The following is a 13,832-nucleotide window of genomic DNA, read 5'->3' as shown; positions in this document are numbered from 1 at the left end:
AGTACAGGACCATTTCCTTTACAGTCGTAAAGCTCTCATGCTGTCTTTACCGCAAGGTGGTCCAGAGTTCACAGTCTGACATCTTTGGAAAATCAAAATAGACAGGCTAGAAAATCGAGAAAGAATTCAAAAAGAGAGTTATCAGTGGATGATTTTTTTGAGAAAGGTAAAAAGTGACCCTGTATTTTAAGCATATCTCAGAGGACTCTTGAGTCTAAGGGAAGGGGTTTTAGGGTACATTAAGGCAAGCTTAGTACGCAGAACCCAAGGTGAGATGTTCTGGAAGAATGGAGGTCTAGAGAGATTAAGAGGCTTGTTTAGGGTCACCCAGGTAGTGTCAGAGGTGGCATTTGAACCTGGGTTCCCTGACTCTAATGCTCTTGCTACTGGAACATGTCACCTTTGAGACCATGTCCTATGAGGGTCAGGGAAAGGAATTGGGTATAATTAGCTGGAGAAGAGTAGATATTAAGGGGAGATGATAGCTCTCTCCTAGGATCTCAAGGCCTGTTGTATAGAAGAGTGTGGAATAGACTTGCTTTGGGTGGGCCCAGGAGACAGAGTTAGAAACAAGAGGCAGAACTATCCAAAAGGCCGATTCCAGCTCAGTGTCACCTCTGAATGAGGGCAGATGTTCCATAGTGGGAGGGGCTGCCTCAGTTTCCTATTCCCAGAATTTTGAAGCAGAGACTGGCAGACACTGCTCAGGGGAACTGAAGTTATGTTATAATGTGGCAGCTCAGACTCAGTGCCTCTGAGTTTCTTCTGACTCAGAGATCCTATAATTCTGGGTCTGGAAACCCTGGCCAATTAAAGGTACCCCAAAGCCTGGAGAAGGCTTTAAGTTTCTATCTTTAAATTTTTAAAAGGCTGTCATGTGGTTGGAAGGATAACCGTATTCTATGTTGAACCAAAGGGTAGAATTGGGACCAATGGGTGGAAATGACAAAGAGACAGATCTTGGCCTTGCACAAAGCAGAATTCATGCTGTACTGGGCGGTAGTGAGCTCCCCATTCCTGGGCCTTGATGACCATCTCTAGGAATACTAGAGTTGGGCCTTCTTCCTGAGGGTCAGGCAGCTTGCTGAACTCCTAATCTCCTTCCTGTTCTAAATTCTATCCTTTCCCCATGTTCCTTCCTCCATCTACCCTGTGCAGGACACTATTCCCACCCCACATTCTCCATTTTGAAAGGGAAATGAAAATCCCTTTTCTCTTTGCACAACTTCCCTTGATGGGTCAGGCAACCTTTGTGAGCAGCCACAATTCTACCTTTTATAAAACAGTAAAGCTCATGCTTTAATCTCAAGGTAGGCTTTTTGTGCTTTATGTAACCCGTTCTGACATGTGGACTCATTTGTATCATCCCAAGGTGTTATTATTTAGCGTTCCTGTTGTTTTGGAAAAGAAAAAGAATGAACACTTTACTATTTGGCTTGGGGCAGGTGCCTGGTTTCTTCATCTATAAGACAGGCATGATGCTACCTATGGCACTCACCTTATGGGGTTGGGAGACTCAAACCCAGTGTTCTACTCACAGAATGCAGAATGAAGATTAGACTTGTTTTATTTGGCCCCAGAGGGTGGAAATAGGAGCAATAAGAAAAAGCGTCAAAAAGGCAAATTGAGGTATGAAAGAGGTCAGGGGGTACTGGCACCTTCCACCTCTGAGATTCCAGCACTCTGTGAGTAAGAAGCCCAGAGAGGGCAGCTGACTTCCCCAAGGTCACCTGGCTGGTCAGGGGTGGCAGACCTTGAACTCAGTGTCCTGTCCACAACACCAGCATGCACCAGCACATTGATCAAATTCTAGATTGTTCCAGGTACCATCAGAATTCCCAGTAAGGGGAGTTCAGTGTAAGTGGGAGCAGTCCGATGAGGAAGACTTGAGACTGACCATTGAGGGTGAGTCAGATTTGTATGGGAAGAGAGAAGAATATAAAAGTATTTCCTGGTTAATATGACGTTTCTATTGGGCTTTGAGGTTTTCCAAGCATTTTACTTATGTTCTCTAATTCTCACAACAACCCTGGAATGTAGGTGCTTTTATTGTCCCCATTTTACAGATCAGAAAACTGAGGCAGGCAGTGGCAAAGTGACTTGCCAAGGATCACAGACCTAGTAAGTGCCTGAGATCAAATGTGAACTCAGATCTTTCTGACTCAACGCCCAGCTTCAGATCTTTTCCAGTTGTGTGGCCCTGGGCAAGTCACTTAACCTCTGTCTGCCTCCATTTTTTCTCACCTGTAAAATGGGCATAACAGCACCAGCTTTCCAAGGTTGTGGTGAGCCTAACAAAGAAAATATTTTTAGAATGCTTTGTGAATCTTAAAGCATTATAGAAATGCAAGCTCCATATTATCCAGGGCTTCTTGCTGACCCATGCCCTGACCCCATTGACCGAGACTCATAGCCCAAGTGGACCAGATCCTTTGGGATTCCCAGAGTGAAAACCTGTGGGATAGTGGAGTCTCTAAACAGTCAGTCCCTGCTGATGAGGAGTCCCCTGAGGGTCACAGCAAGGCCCTGATGCCATCCCAATCCACAGGGGACCTCTAATCCAGGGATTAGCAGTTCCTTGGAGTGCAGCCAATTTGTAGACACATTACAAACCTGGTGGGCCCCAAATCCTTGGGGAGTCTTAATCTCAGGCTCTTTGACAGGCCTTGAACTGGGGAGGGGGAGTCTGGAGAGAGAGAGAGCCCGAGTGGGGTGTATGGATGGGTGGCCCAGAGAGTCTGATCCTACAACCTCACCCACCTGGGCTCCATCTGGAGAGAAGTCAGCAAGGCCTGGTTCCCAGGTTAGGCCCACATCCTCCTCTGGACTGGCCTGTCTCTTGGTTATTTCTTTTAATACTCACATGAAAGGGCCTTGCTGCCTGCAACATATCAGCTTTTAAATGAAAGTTATTTCCAAGCTGCTGAGGCCCTGGCAGCCATTGGAAATCACAAAGCCTCCATATCATTCTCTTCTTGTCAATAATTTATTTTTCTTAAACTGAGACTGATTGAGGGAGGTGGAGGAGGGAGTGAGAGAAGCCCAAAGAAATTGCCTCCCGCCAGACTACATTTTGCCTCTGGCTATTGTATTTCAGGTTTTCGCCTCCAGCAAATTTATTTTTTCATGATCAGTTATCAACTCCTGAGCAATGGGCTAGGCCTCCCGATCTAAGGGCTGAGGGACACCCCAGCAATGGGGAGGGGCGGGGTGAAATGCCAGAGGCTCCTGGTGCCTCCTGGTGCCTCCTGGTGCCATACCATAGGGTATGGGGTGGACTCAGGGAGAGAGAAAATTGGGTGGCTCTGAGGGGTTAAGGGTCTGCCAGGGAAGAAAGAAATTTGGAGAGAGGGAGACCCTTGGAGGAAGCGTGAAGGATGCTGAATTTGGAGTTGGGGGCTTTTCAAGCTGCTTAAAACTGAGGCCTCTGTGGCCTCAGTTTCCTGATGCATTGCCATGTGGGCCAGATGTTGAATTGGAAGACCTGGGTTCTAATCTTGGTTCTGCTTCTGACTTTGCTGCCCTGTGTGACTTTGGAGTAATCCCTTAACTTTTTCCTGGACTCATTTTCCTTATCTGTAAAAAAAGGAAGGGTTTGGAACAAAGATCTAAACTAGGAAGAAGGGGTAGAAGAAAGACAAATGAAGGCGTCTGAGCTGGATTCCCATGTGGACGAGGAGCCTCTGGAGGGAAGGAAAGAGGGAGGGAGTTTCCCATGCCTGGGTCTTTGAGCAGGGGTTGGATGACCACCTACCTTGGTTGGGGCTGGACCTCAGAAGGCTCCTTCCAGCTTAGAGAGGTTTGTGCTTCTGAAAGGAGCCAACCTCCAAGGTCTCTTTCAGCTTGAAATTTTCTGCTCCTCTGATTCCAGATAGAAATCTCTCCTGTCCAGACCCTCTACGAAGGGGACAAGGCAGCCCCACTAAGCTGTGGATCTCTTTGAACAGGCAGGCCACCAGAGGAAGTGTCCAGATGCTTGGGTCCTCACTGCTTCCATCCTGGCCACCCCAGTGCCCTTTGCTGTATTCTCTAGGAGGTTGACCTGCTCCAAAGATGAGGGTTCACATCACCATTTTAAAGCATTTTCATTCAATTGTCATTTATTAAACACCTATCAGATGCCATTTTAATTCAATGAGCACTTATTAAGGTCCTATCAGGTGCTATTTTTATTCAATGAGCATTTATTAAGCACTTATCATGTACCAGGCACTTTGCTCAAAATTAGAGATCCAAAGCTCCCCTGCCCTAAAAGGGCTTATGGTCTCTCAGAGGGAAGCATAAGAGAGGAGGGTTACATGTACGCAGAGAAGTAAACACCAAATTCAGACAAAGTAAATATACAAAGTAAGAGCGACAGCCTGGGCTAATGGATCTAAGCTGGTCTCAGGGACAGGAAGACCTGGATTCAAGTCTTACCTCTAATACCTACTGACTGTGTGACCCTGGGCCAGTCACAACCTGGCAATGCTCTAGACAACTCCGTAAGGCCCTAAATTGAAGACAATGTGCTCCCTCAGATCCGTAGAGAGACTTTTCTCACTAGGGAGTTCCCTCTAACAGTGAAATCCTGGGCCAGTCCCTTTCCCTAAGTACTAAGTAATTCTTTTGGGGGCAGTATTATCACCTAAGGGAGTTAGGATGGGCCTTCTGTAGGAGGTGGCCTGGGAGTCAAGCCTTGAAGAAAGTTATGGGTCCTTGGTGGCAGGGAAGAGGAGGGATCTTAGAAGACAAATAGTCCAAAGCCTCTTCAACCAAGATCTAGGACTTCCTCTATGACATGCCCACCCAGTAAGTGCTTGAACACCTCCAGTGACAGGTGCTTCCTACCTCTCATGGCAGCCTGCTCTATTTTTATAAGAAGCATGATTCAAACCCAGATCTTTTGACTGGAATCAACACTCTTTCCCCTATTCCACAGCGCCTATGATTTCATTAGGACCACTAGGTGGCACAGTAGTTAGAGCCCGGAGTCAGTAAGACCTGAGTTCAAATCTTACCCCCTGGGAGGCAGGAGGGAGGGGAAGGAGTGGGAAAGGTCTCCTGCGGAAGATGAGATTAGAATTTAGTCCTGAAGGAAGCCAGAGAAACCAGGAAATGAGGAGGGAGAGCATTCCAGGCAGGCGGAACAACTGGTGCAAATGTATGGAGTTGGGAAATGGATGTCATGTGGGAGGACCAGTAAGGAGGCCAATGCTGTATGAAAGAATGTCAAGGGGAATGAAGTATGAGAAAATTTAAAAGTTAGGAAGGGGCCGAGTTAGGACCAGTGAGGAATCGGAATCGGAGGCTTCGAGGGGTTGAGCGGTTTGTCCAAGGTTAATTAGGGAGTAAATGATGAGTTAGAATTCAAACCCAGATCCTTTCTCCAGAATACCATGGCTCATTTTTGACTTTGTATCCTGAACCCAGCATAGAATGTGGCAAGTAGTAGATACTCTGTATATGCTGGGTGTTTGGTTGAATCTAAGGCTGTTTTATATATTATTTTACTGAAGCTTTGAATTTGCCTGGGCTGTCGCCCTGGTGAGATGGCAAACACAGACCAGGCAAGGACCATCCCTTTACCTGTCTGTATTCCCCCCCAGCTTCTTGCCCAGGGCTGGGCACACATTACCTGGCTCAGCGAACACTTGGAGATCGGCCTGACCTCTGAGGAGACAGAGATGGGGGAGGGGGGGAATCCTGCCTTCCTTTCCCTCACTCTTTTTCTCACAATGGTGTGTTGTGTATATTTGGACTGAAAGGAATTGATTTTCCCAGGCAATCTAGAGAAGGTGAGGGCTGTATGACCAGCCATACAATCATTTCGTCAGTGGAGGAACCAGTGGCTGCCCAGAGGAAATGGACTTGTTTAAAAGGTCACCCCACAAATGAAGGTCCATTGAGGAAGAAACAGTCTTCCTCATCTCAGGTGCCCTGTCACCCCATCCTTCCTCTCATCCTTCATCTCTCTCTCTTTGTCTTTCTCTCTCTCTCTCCTCTTTCCCTTCATTCCTCCCTCCTTATTTCCTTCCTTTTCTCTCTCCTTCCCTTCCTTTCTCCCTCCCTTCTCTCTCTCATTTTCTCTCCATCCATCCCTCCATCCTCTTCCTCTCTCTCTCTCTCTGTCTCTCTCTGTCTCTCTCTCTCTCTGTCTCTTTCTCTGTCTCTCTCATTTAAATCAGCCCAACCCAGGCATCATTTTTCTCTTTTTGAAAATGAATCAGGACAATAATAAGCATTTCTCTCCCCAAGGATGAGGTGTCTGATACCTTTATGAGGTAACAAACTGCTCCATCTGTGAAGAGACAAAGCTGGAGTGCCCTATTGTTTCAGGTTGAGCTTTCCAACCTGGCCAAGGTCACCCAGGCTGTGGGGAGAACAGGAATACGAATGGCCAGCTCTAGCTGGTTTGCCCAGTTTGGGACCTGGCCATTGTTCCCAGGGAACTGTGGTCCTTTCGAAGATCTGATGTGTGAGGTTGGGGGAGGGGAAGGGAGGCTGAGAGATGCTTCTCAGCTTAAGGCTAAGGCAGCTGAGCTGTCAGAACTGTCCAGGGTTCTGCTGGAATGCGAGAACCTGGCAGAACCTTACTCTCTGAAGGCAGAACCTTCAAGAAACCAGTATCATAATGAGACATTACAGTAGGACTTAGTGGAAAGTGTCCAGTCTAACCATCAACCACCTAAGAAGTAGTGTGCAGAGTGGATACTAATTTAGATAATGTTTAGGAGGTCCTGGTTTCAGATCTCAACTCTGCCACCTACTGGTTGTGGGACTCTGATTCATCTCTCTGTGCCTCAGTTTCCTCATCTTTTTAATGGCTAGTCCCCCTTCCATTACTTTGTGTCTGTTTTATATATCATGATCTCTGCATATATTTGTCTCACTTGATGGAATGTAAACTCCCCAAGGTCAGGGCCTGTTTCATCTCTGTCCTTCTATCTTCAACATCCAGCCCAGTACATGGCGTCTAGTAGGTTCTTAATAAATGCTCATTGATTGATTGATTGAGACTCAAACAAGATAGTGGATGTAAAGGTAGTGGGGAAGTCGATCTAAAGAGCTTCTGATTGCCTGGGTCCTGGCTGTCTGCAGTTGCTCAGCGCTGTCTCGGGATAAAAAGAGACTGACTTCCTGGATGCCACTTGGGAAGCCTGGAGAGAAGAGGCTGTTCTTTGTCCCAAACGGATGATCAGATTGGGGTTATTTGTATTTGAACACAGCTCACTTTTCTTGCTCCATGGAGCTGGCCTGAGCTCCTGGGTATGTGACCATGAAGGTGTGTAGCCCAGAGAGACCATCAGAGGCCTCCAGGTTTAGGCATACTGGCATGACCCAAAGGTTCCTTTAGCTAGCTCTTGATCTGCCTCTGAGAAGGACTGACCACAGGAGGAAATAGGGTAGTAATGGGAAGATCACAAGCCTTGGAGTAGAAAAACTTGATGTCTCATCTCAGCCGGAGTCTTGGCCAAGCAAGTCACCCTCTCCTAGGCCTCAGTTTCCTTTTCTGTAAAAAGGGGGTGGTTTGGACTACATATTTGCCTCTGTCCCTTTTAGCTCTAAAATTCTATATCATTTCAAAGTTCATGCTCACAATTCTTTACAATTTTGGCTTCTTTTCCTTTGGGGCCTGGGGTTGGGAAACTGGGGAGATGACAGTTTCTCAACACGGACCAGCCCAGACATTCTGGTTTGATGGATTTTAAATGTCTGGAAAGCATCCTGGTTGATTTCAGTAGGGAATATGCATCTTTTTCCTTGGGGATTCCAAAGACAAGAATGAAGGCTCATAGATTGAGAGCTGAAAGGGGCCCCAGTGGACATATAGGTAGAGATTCATAGTGGAAAGAGAACTAGGTGTGGAGCCGAGAAGATTGGAATCACAGACCAGGGTTCCAACCTTGGCGTTACTGCTTCCTTCCTAGACCACAGATGAGTCATTTCCTTACTCACTCACCTCATCTACAAAACAAAGGAGTTGAATTTGGTCAGGAAGTACCAATTTAGGGTTAGCAGAGTTACTCTAATCTTAGATTTAAGGAGGTCTGTGAATTTGGATGCAGAAGAAGTTATAGCTTTATTTTTATTAACTGAAATTTAGCATTTCCTTGCACGATTCTGAGAAGGGGTCCATAGGCTTCCCCAGAAACTGCCAAAGAGGGCCACAAAACAAAACCTCTCTACATCTGATGTTCCTATGAAATGATAAAGTGGGAAAATTCCTGACTTTGCAATGAGATCTGAATTCAAATCCTGTCTCCGTGAATGACCTGGATCAAATCACTTCCCTTTTCTTTTACTAAGCTTCCTTCTCTATAAAATAGACTGATTCAACCAGATGAACTTTAAAGTTCATTATGGCACTAAATCTATAATCCAATAAGATTCCTGGAAAACTCTAGAACATATTTCTATAGGATGTATTCATAACTCATATTTTTCCAGCGCCTTAAGGTTTACAAAATGTTTTCCCCAAAACAACTTTGTAGAGTAGATAAGACCATAATTATTGCATTCATTTTACAGATGAGGAAACTGAGGCAGACAAAGGTTAAGTGACTTGCTTAGAGTCACACAGTTAGTGAGTGTCTGAGGTCAAATTTGGATTCAGTTCATCCTGATTCTAGGTCACTATATTATCTTACTGTCTCTAGACATCAAAGTACATAAGTAAGGTCTCTAACCACATGTGGTCTTTGGACCACCCAATGAGCCTTCTACAAACCACTCATAATGGTGGACTGACTTTGAGAATCCTGTTGGTACTCATGAAACTTTACTATCATGCCATTCAAATCTGACCTCAGACACATTAGCTGTGTGACCCTGGGCAAGTCACTTTACCCTGTTTGCTTGAGCTTCCTTATCTGTAAAATTAGCTGGAGAAGGAAATGGCAAGCCACTCCAGTATCTCTGCCAAGAAAACTCCAAAAAGGTCATGAAGAGTTGGACATGACTGAAACACTTGGACTGCAACAATTGCTCTCTCTCACCCCTCTACTTAAAGAAGGGAGAAGAAGCAAATGGGGGCTTGCTTGAATTTTCTCCACTTTTCTTCCCTAGAAAGTCATGAGGCTGGTGATGGGGTCTGCCCATAATTTTCAGTGTGATGCTCATGGCTGACAATGGGGGCCATGAGCAATATCCTGTTACCTCTCTCCTTGCCGTGTCCTTTCTCCTGTGTTTCCAAATCTCATAAATAACCAAGAGCAGGTCGGCAGGAAGCAGACTTCTCAGTGCCCCCACCCCCAAGTATGCAGGAGTAGGGGTTGCCAGGCTGAGCTCATGGTTGCTAGGGGTTTTGTGTTCCCCAGGTATCCCAAGAAAATGATGGATCATCGGCACAGACCTTGGCTATTAATTGGAACGCTTCCATGATGAATCAGTCAGTGTCGCAGAATTGTTTGATTTTTCTTTCACTGGTTGGCTGATTATCCCTGTGGGCCTCTCATTGGTTGGAAAAAGCTTCCCACAAGGAGGACTAGTCCCCTGGCTGCCAAACCACCCCCAGAGGGTCCCGGACTCATCTGCCCTACTGGCCCTGCCTCTATTGCCTTGGAGCATCCTGTTCTCATGTGTCAGGAGACTTGCTGCTGTCCAACCTTGGTGTCCAGTCACAGAGAAAGTCTGAGCCAAGGGTTACATCATGTCACCAGTGAGGGAGAGGCATGGTACTGTAGCCCCAAGGGCTGGGAATCCAGATCCCCTGACTCAGAAAAAGGCAGAAGGAAGAGGAAAATCTGTCAGGGGGATGGATTCAGTTCCTCCCAGTAAACTCATAGGTCATTAGAGCAGGACCAGACCTTAGAACAGGGCATGTCAGAGCTGGGATGGGCCTTAGAACAAGAAAGGTCAGGGTTGGGAGGGACTCTAGAATATAGGATGTCAGAGCTGGGAGAGGCCCAGCTTGTGGTCAGCATAGCTGGGGTCCCAGTCCAGGCCCTTTCAGGGTCCCCCCTCCACACCTCACCCCTCTCTACCCCAAGTCCTATTTCCTCCATCTCAAGGTGATACAGACTGGTTTTAATATTAATAGAAACCAAATTGAGATGGTTAGCCTGGGCAAACCTCCTTGTATACGCCCCAGTGAAATAGAAATTATTTTTGGATCATCTGGGCCAGGGCCTGGTTCAATAATTCAATGCCACCAACATTTCTCAAATGCATGCTATTTTCTGAGCCCTGTGCTAGGTTCTGGGCTTACTCAGACAGAAGACTGAGCCTGTTTTTCAAGTGTTTACTTCTTAGTAAATATATGTCTATAAAAATAAACGTAGTAGGAATGGGAGTGAGCCATGCTCACCCAGAGTGCCCAGCACAGCGCTGGGAACACGTAAGGTGGCTGAGATTACTTTCGTGGTGGGGAGGGGTAGGTTGGAGAAGGCTTCCTGGAGGAGGGGGCATTCTAGGCATGGCTGGTGGCAAGAGCAGGGCCCCTGAGATGTGAGAAGGCAGGAGGAGAAAAGAGCCATCCTTTGGCCTGCCTGGAACCTGCAGTGGGTATGTAGGTGGGAGCAGCCCAAGATAAGGGTGAGAAAATGGAGGGGTGATGCACCTGGGGGGCCTTTGATGGCAGGGCCATGCAGTTTTTTAAAAAAATAGTTCTCTCAAAAGAGCAATATGCATTTATTACATGCCTACCATGTGCCAAGCATTTTATTAGGTACTACAAAGAGAAAAATGAACCAGTCCCTGTCCTCATGGAGCTTATAATTTATTTCAGGGAGATAGAAAATGTGTGTGTATGTGTGTGTGTGTGTGTGTGTCTGTGTGTATGGCTATGTCTATTTGTGTGTCTGCATATGTGTGTGTGTCTGTGTATGTGTGTGTGTGTCTTTCTGTATGTGTGTCTATGTGTGTGGCTGTGTCTGTGTGTCTGTGTGTCTGTGTGTCTGTGTGTATCGGTGTATGTGTATGTGTTTGTGTATGTGTGTGTATGTATGTATGTGTCTGTGTATGTATGTATGTGTGTGTGTCTGTGTATGTATGTGTGTGTGTGTCTGTGTCTGTGTGTATGGCTATGTCTATTTGTGTGTCTGCGTATGTGTGTGTGTCTTTCTGTATGTGTGTCTATGTGTGTAGCTGTGTCTATTTGTGTGTCTGTGTGTGTGTCTGTGTATGTGTGCATGTGTCTGTGTGTATGTATGTGCATGTGTCTGTGTATGTGTGTGTGTGTGTGTACCAAATTGATACAACACACCTTTGAAGGGCAGCAGTAGCAGAAGGGTGAGGCTTCATTTACAAGGTGAGCCTTGAAGTAACTGGTTCAGCATCTACATATGGCTTTAAGGTCTGTGATGCATTTTTAGGTGTATTATCTTATTTGATCCTCACAACCACACTGAAAGGTAGGTGATTATTATCTCCATTTTACAAATAGGGAAAGTGAGGCAGGCGACTTGCCCAGGGTCACATGGCTGGTAAGTACCTGAGGTAGATTCAAACTCATGTCTTCCAGTGCTCTATTCACTGCATTAAATCACTGCTTCCAAGGAAATCAGGGATGTTAAGAGAGATTTGAGTAAGGAAAGCACTCCAGGAACTGGTATTGAGTCAGTGGATCTGAGGCAACGGGAGCCATTGAAGGCTTTTGAGGACAGCAGTGATCTGGTCAGAGTAGTGCATTATAGAGATTCTCTGGGCAGTGGTGGGGAGGAGGGATCAGAGAGAGGACAGAGCAGAAGCAGAGAGGGGATTTCAGGTGAAGGGAGAAGCTGGAACTCCTCTATGAGATGGAGCCCCCCAGTGACTATCCAGACTCCTTCTCCATCACCAGGGACTTTGCTTGTAAGCATTTCCGACTCCTTCTTCCCTTTCCCTTTCTGTACCTCCCAGCCTGAAGAGAAGCAAAAGGCCGCAGCAGCATTCTCTCACCTCCAAGGGGCCATGGAGACGTTGGGCTTCTCTGCTAGTGAGCAGCGGGCCATTTGGCGGGTGCTGGCAGCTATTTATCACCTTGGAGCAGCAGGGGCATGTAAAGGTAATCCCCGTTCCTGGCCTCAATCCAATCCAACAAGAATTTATTAAGCACCAGTGGCATGCAGGGTCCTTCCGTAGCTGCCCCAAATCTCTTAGAGGCATGAGTGACCATGTCAGAAAGAGACTTTCTTCCTCTTGTTTGGTCTGTTGGCTTCTTCATTGGGGGTGGATGCCAATGTCTTCCCACCCTCTCTCCCAGTGAAAGGACTTTTCGCGGTATGCTAGATGGATGTCCTGATGCACAGAGCAGAATGTTGTTATCATTGTGGGGGATAAGGAATTGACTCCTGTGGGTGCCCCTGCACTCAGCTGAGGAGTGGGGGGCTTGGGGTGCACCCTCTCAGGATTCTTCTGGAGACCTCCTGTGTCTGTTGTTCATTCTTGGGCAAGTCTTCATTTGGTGAGGGGGTTGGGAGTGGAATTTAATCAATCAATCAAGAAGCAGTTTTTAAGTGTCTATTATGTGAATCAGTGGTAAGTGGATACTGGAAAGAGTCCAGTGAGTCAGAAAGAGGCATCATCTCATTGCATATCACAGCCCGTTCTCCATGCCTCTTATCCACCTCTTCCTGTTGGTTTACCACATGGTTTTACCATCTACCATGCTTGGGGCCTTCTCTGATTTTTCTCTTTCAGACACCTGGGAGATTACCAGTGGAACACATGTGCGATCCATTGGCCATCCCCCAACCCTCACCACTACATGGCTAATTTTTATTTTTTTTTCACACATATTGCTTTGATGATAATAATGGTCAATAGCTAGTGTTTTATTTTTTTAATAGCCTCCACTATGTGCCAAGCACTGTGCTGAGCTCTTCACAAACATTATATCATTTGACCCTCGCAACAGCCTTAGGAGGCAGGGACTATTCTTATACCCATTTTACAATTGAGGAAACTGAGGCAAACAGAGGTTAAATGATACAAGAACACATAGCTGTGTTTATCTGAGGATAGATTTGAACTTGTGTCTTTGTGATTCCAAACTTGTGCTGTGTCACCTAATGCCTTTAATAACATCCTTCCCAGTTCCTTGCTTCCAATGGGTAGCAGAGTCCTCATGCCAACCGTGAGCCTCTTCATCCTCTTTTGGGTAATACACGTTATTAATTCTTCAGAGGCCATTATATCCTATGACTTTCAGTTTTACAGTAACATTGGTAGAATATTAGTATTAAAAATATGGATCTTGTTCCAGGGAAAACATTTAAAGCATTCTACAATTTCCCAAAGGAAATCCAACCTTCTCTACTCCTGATCTTTTCTGGGTCCAATTTATTATTTTTTGTTATGTTTTCCAAGATATATGTATTAATACATAAGCTCTACAGCTTGTCCATCAAAGGGAATATCATGGTTTGTAGGCATTTATCATCCTCTTGGTTTTTCTTGTATGGATAGTAAGGCTAGATTTTTTTTTTGAGGGACTGACTCTACCACATGGTGATTGAGTATTTATCATTGGCACCCTATGAAACAAAGTCATAACTAAGAATTTCATTTCTCCCTGTTGGTTAAGGGCATTGCTTTTCACACCACACTTTGTTCTCAGCATTAAAAGTGGAAGTTGATTGAATTAAATGTGTTACTTAGTGGGGAGCTAGACAAAGGTGAAAGCCAAATGGAAAATACCATTCGTTGGGCAAGAAAGAGAAGCTTTCTGGACCATTTGAGACTTTATGGTCATCAGCGCCCCACAAAGTGTGAAGAATGTCTTCATTCTATGGTTGTATTTACCTTTTCTAAAATGCCAGTAAAGACTGATTGGCCATTTGTGGGTAATGATGCCATGGGGAATCTTTTTCAAGTTTGAGTTGGACTCATTAGATGCTGGAGTCCCTTCCAACTCTAAAATTCTATCATCA

The 13,832-nt window shown here is 45.8% G+C and overlaps 1 protein-coding gene across 1 annotated transcript in view; it reads left to right on the top strand.

Annotated features, from left to right (window-relative positions):
- Window positions 1–13,832, top strand: part of MYO18B (myosin XVIIIB) — a 339,875-nt gene that overhangs the window by 31,815 nt on the left and 294,228 nt on the right. The window contains exon 10 of the mRNA XM_072600101.1: window positions 11,821–11,965. Within this exon, the coding sequence (XP_072456202.1) occupies window positions 11,821–11,965 (145 nt within the window). The remainder of the gene's footprint in view (window positions 1–11,820; window positions 11,966–13,832) is intronic.

Source organism: Notamacropus eugenii, chromosome 4, assembly GCF_028372415.1.
Source record: "Notamacropus eugenii isolate mMacEug1 chromosome 4, mMacEug1.pri_v2, whole genome shotgun sequence".
Lineage (NCBI taxonomy): Eukaryota > Metazoa > Chordata > Mammalia > Diprotodontia > Macropodidae > Notamacropus > Notamacropus eugenii.
The sequence above is the reverse complement of the archived record's forward strand: the minus strand, read 5'-3'. Positions and strand labels throughout refer to the sequence as shown.